We start from the raw sequence: 4,293 nt of genomic DNA, 5'->3' as shown, positions 1-4,293 counted from the left end.
CCTTCTGCCACTAGCAGTGGGGATGGAGTGGGGATGAAAAATAGATTGGGAAAGATTGAAAAAAATAATTAAAAAATATTTTTCTCTAATTAAAAAATAATAAATTCATTAAAAAAATATTTTTCAAAATATTTAAACAACCAAAATACCTCGTTGTCAGTCCAACGCATCGGGAGATATAAACAAACAATGAAAAGTATAAAAGTGTAAACATGTTAATCAAATAAGTTGAGAACCTTAAGATCTCGGAATCAAATCTTACAGCGTCATAAATACTATGTAAACAAGGTTTTCGATCTTGTGGAACTGTAATTAAAGGAATGCCATGAAAGGAACCTATTGCTTTACACTGGTAACACCCCTTAGTAGATTGATTCTTGAGTGTTAACCATTGACAAGGAACGAAAAGGATAATGTAGGTATGCATTGTCTTAGTAAACTTTGTTCAATCTGAGGAAAGTTAAGCTTCTAGATAGGACAAAGAGAGCATCACCTAAAACCTTCTTAAGTCTGATTTTAGCTGGGCATTTCAGCCAGTTCTCATACGACCAGCTTGTTTCTAATTGTTTTTCCTTTTTTTTTTTGGTGCAGAAAACTTACCCTAATTGTAAGGAATTAATATTTTAATTGATTGGTTGAAGATGTTTTTAAAGAGCACAGAAAGAAAAGAAGTGACAAACAACTCTATGATTTACATCGATCAAACAAATGCAGTATCATGTGAAAGTTATCATAATGTATTGAGGCGGATTACATTCATTCTACAAGAAAACTATTGAATACAAGACAACTATTGTTAATCTTCTTCTATTAGACTATCAGATGTATAACTATATAAACCTTCACTTTTGAAAGAAATATTCTCTTCAAAACTATCAGCACGTAGCATGTCATATGATCTCGTCTTTGTAAGTTCCTCAAGTTCAGCTGCTACCTCCTTCATATTTGGTCTGTTCCTTGCATTAGATTTCAAGCATCTTCTGGCAAGCGTAGCCACAACGGGGACTATCTCCTGACCTTCAACATCTCTTGCAATCTCAGGATCTACCATTTCTGTTAGACGACTTTGTTTAAACATTGATTTGAAATGCATTGCTAAGCCTTGACTACTAGATGCATCGGAAGAGACAGCTCTTTGGCTTGTAAGAAGCTCCAGAAGAACCACTCCAAATGCATAAACATCACTCTTATCGTTAAGTTGGCCAGATCGAAAGTATTCAGGGTCTAAGTAGCCAAATGTGCCTCCGACTTGTGTTGTTAAGTGAGTCTTTTCGATGGATACCAATCTTGATAGTCCAAAATCAGAAACCACAGCTCTATAATTTTCATCCAATAATATGTTACTTGATTTGATATCTCTGTGGAAAATAGCACTAGAAGCACAAGAATGCAAGTAAGAAAGTGCACCTGCTATTTCTCTAGCAATTCGTAAGCGATGCTCCAAAGAGAGAGTAATTGTTGATGTTCTTGATTCACTAGGAATAGGGCTAGATCCATGAAGATGGCGCGATAGAGTGCCATTGCATATGTATTCATAGACCAATAACGGAACTTGAGTCTCTAAACAACAACCTAATACTTTGACAATATGTCTGTGGTTTATTTGAGAGAGAATGAAAATCTCATTTACAAACTGACCAACTTGATCTTCATCAACTATATTAGATTTCTTGATGGCGACGATCCTTCCATCTGATAGCATTCCTTTATAGACAGTACCAAGCCCTCCCTTTCCAAGAATTCGACTTTCGTTGAAGTTGTCTGTTGCTTTTTCCAACTCCTCTTTTTGGAAGAGTTTCATATGTAAAAAAGTGCTATCACTTCCTTTATTCATAGAAATTTGCTTTTGCATTAGCAATCCACCATTCCTTTTAAAAAACTTTTGTTTAGCTTTTACCTCTTTCCTATTTTTAATTTGTCGATATAGCAACAAACAACCCGCTATCAGGACTATCAAAATAACAGCTGATGAAATTCCTGTTTGCCAAAAAATAAGTAACAATGTAATTCAGGATAGAAATTTAAGAAGAGGCAAAACTCAAAGGAAATTAAAAGCAAAAATCACAAGGAGTATTAAAAAGAAATATATCCAAGTAGTAGTAATAAGTGGAGGTGCAAATTGAAGACAATACCATAGCATAGCTGCAAAACAAGCGTGCGTCTCCCATTATTTGGCTTACAATAGAAACTGCCAGGAGTGTTAAAACAACGAGTATTATGTGGACAATGACCCCCATTTGGACTTGCACACTCATTAATATCTGCAAAAAAAATAGAATTAAAAAAATTAGTTTGTTAGAATAGAATATATATATTGTTACAATATATTCCATTAATGGAGAAAAGGTGAATAGATTTTTGTAATGAGAATTATAAAAATTGCTGAATACAGAAAGCAAAGTTATCTAGGAGCGAGGCAGGGGCGGATGCAGTGGGGTGCAAGAGGTTCAGTTGAATTCCTCGCACAACTACAAAAATAGAAATGAGTTGCGGACAAATTCTGTAGCTAAACAGAAAAATCCGTTGCTAATCCTATTTAGCGACAGATTATCAAAAAATTATGTAAGCTAAAAACGATTTAGCGACAAAGTTCGTAGCTACTTCTAATTTTTTTGTAGCGTGGCTAGGCCAATGCTAGGAGGTCCGTATATATATACCTTGACATCCATTCGAGAGGTAAGGGTTGCCTTGATAACCGTTAGAGCAACGGCAGCGGTATCCATAGCTGGAATTGACGCAATCACTGTTGTTTCCACATCCATATTCTCGGCTTCCCATAGCTTGCGCGCAACTCATGTTGCCCATCACCCACTCCAACGTAGTTTCACCAAAACCAACAAGCTCTTTTGCACAGTTGCTGGAATTGCTACTTAATATTTCACTTATGTACTTGGAATTATGACCACTGGACCCCATCAAGCAAAAGCTGCAATTGTTAAATGCCCAGGCCGCTTTCATGGTGTTCATTGTTTGTATTGACACTATCACATTTTTAGGCATCCATGAAATGGCACTCTGGCAACACCCATTATTTCCAGTGCAAGAAGAAGTAGCAGCAACAGCAAAGTTATTTGTATTGCAAAAGGAAGCACAACCACTTACAAATTCTCCGCTCTCTGCATCTTTGACATAAGCATAGATATCACAACCAATGACTATAAACTTATTTCTAGACAACGACATATGAAAATGTCCTTGTCCAGTTGATCCACTAATGGGCTCATCGCCGTTAATGTTTTTCCCCGAAGATTTGTCGTAGACAACAGGAAGAAAAGACGAGTCAGTCCTGATTGAGTCCATTGCGATATTGAAGATTTGTATAGGAAATGGTGAGTAATCAGTGGCGACCCATGTTGATGAATGATTCGTGTTGTCGTCGAAGCAGTTGATTTCAAATGCTTTATCAAAGTAACAATCTTTTCCTATCCCAAATGGATATGGAATGGTTAAGTTCCCACATTTGTCTTTGCACCCGGGCTTTGCCACCACAGACAATGATGATGATGATGATAATGATACAGAAACTTCTGCTTGTTGGAGAAGTAGCACAAGAAAAAGAAAGACCAAGGAATTATTTAGCAGTATGTAGACACTCTTCATCTCTTTCACCTCAGTGGTTAGGAAAATGTCTGTCAAAAGATGGCGTGTATATATATATATATATATTTGTACTACTCTATAAGTTATTTATAGACCAACTTTGAGAGATTTAAATAAGAAAACAGAATGAGAGTTGCTTTACGTACTTTCCTGTTCCGCCCTCCTCCCTTGACTTCACAGAGTGAGAGTATATACTAATACTAATACTTCAAAGTGTAAAGATAATTCTTACTGTTGATATATACTTCTTGTCTTGCGCATATTATAGTTAATTTACAAAGTTGAAAAGATTTCTTCGTGAATCGTGACAGAGCACAAGACATGGCGTTTAGCCCACTACATTACATATATCTATGTGTTAGAGCACGTGGCACGTGAATATCAACACTGACAATATTATATTTCTTAAAAATTCCTTAAATACATATGTGTTGAAGCTTAAAGAGTCCTATACTCCAATTATTATTAGATGTACTTTTACAAGGGGAGTTAGAGTTTAAATCTAAGTTTACAGACATGTCTAGTGTCCCTCTTATGTTTTCATTAAGATTTTTCTTTTTTTTATTCTTTTTCTTTTTTATTTGGTTTATTCATTCAAAATTCCAAATCTAACACATTGAAATTCTTGATCTCATTTTGTCATCGCAAAATTTTATATAATTATAACTAGTAGCAGTAGATGACGTAGCATGA

At 35.5% G+C, this 4,293-nt stretch overlaps 1 protein-coding gene across 1 annotated transcript; it reads right to left on the bottom strand.

Annotated features, from left to right (window-relative positions):
* Positions 1 to 672: 672 nt before the first annotated feature.
* Positions 673 to 3,784, bottom strand: LOC107791142 (wall-associated receptor kinase-like 6). The gene is made up of 3 exons (XM_016613152.2): positions 2,658 to 3,784; positions 2,133 to 2,261; positions 673 to 1,977 (listed from the first exon to the last, which is right to left on the bottom strand). Exons 1-3 carry the CDS (start codon positions 3,598 to 3,600, stop codon positions 797 to 799), a joined length of 2,253 nt encoding a protein of 750 aa, XP_016468638.1. The 5' UTR covers positions 3,601 to 3,784; the 3' UTR covers positions 673 to 796.
* Positions 3,785 to 4,293: the final 509 nt, after the last annotated feature.

This window comes from Nicotiana tabacum, chromosome 18, assembly GCF_000715075.1.
Source record: "Nicotiana tabacum cultivar K326 chromosome 18, ASM71507v2, whole genome shotgun sequence".
Lineage (NCBI taxonomy): Eukaryota > Viridiplantae > Streptophyta > Magnoliopsida > Solanales > Solanaceae > Nicotiana > Nicotiana tabacum.
Note: the sequence above shows the minus strand (reverse complement) of the source record. Positions and strands in the feature narration are given on the sequence as shown.

Bases quoted from the DNA above. Each gene is read 5' to 3' on its own strand.
- LOC107791142 (XM_016613152.2), bottom strand. From the start codon at position 3,600: ATGAAGAGTGTCTACATACTGCTAAATAATTCCTTGGTCTTTCTTTTT. The intron at 2,262-2,657 runs GTATATATATAC...TTTTTTTTGCAG, and splicing joins CCTCTCGAATGGATGTCAAG to ATATTAATGAGTGTGCAAGT. The intron at 1,978-2,132 runs GTATTGTCTTCA...TTTGGCAAACAG, and splicing joins TGTTTTGCAGCTATGCTATG to GAATTTCATCAGCTGTTATT.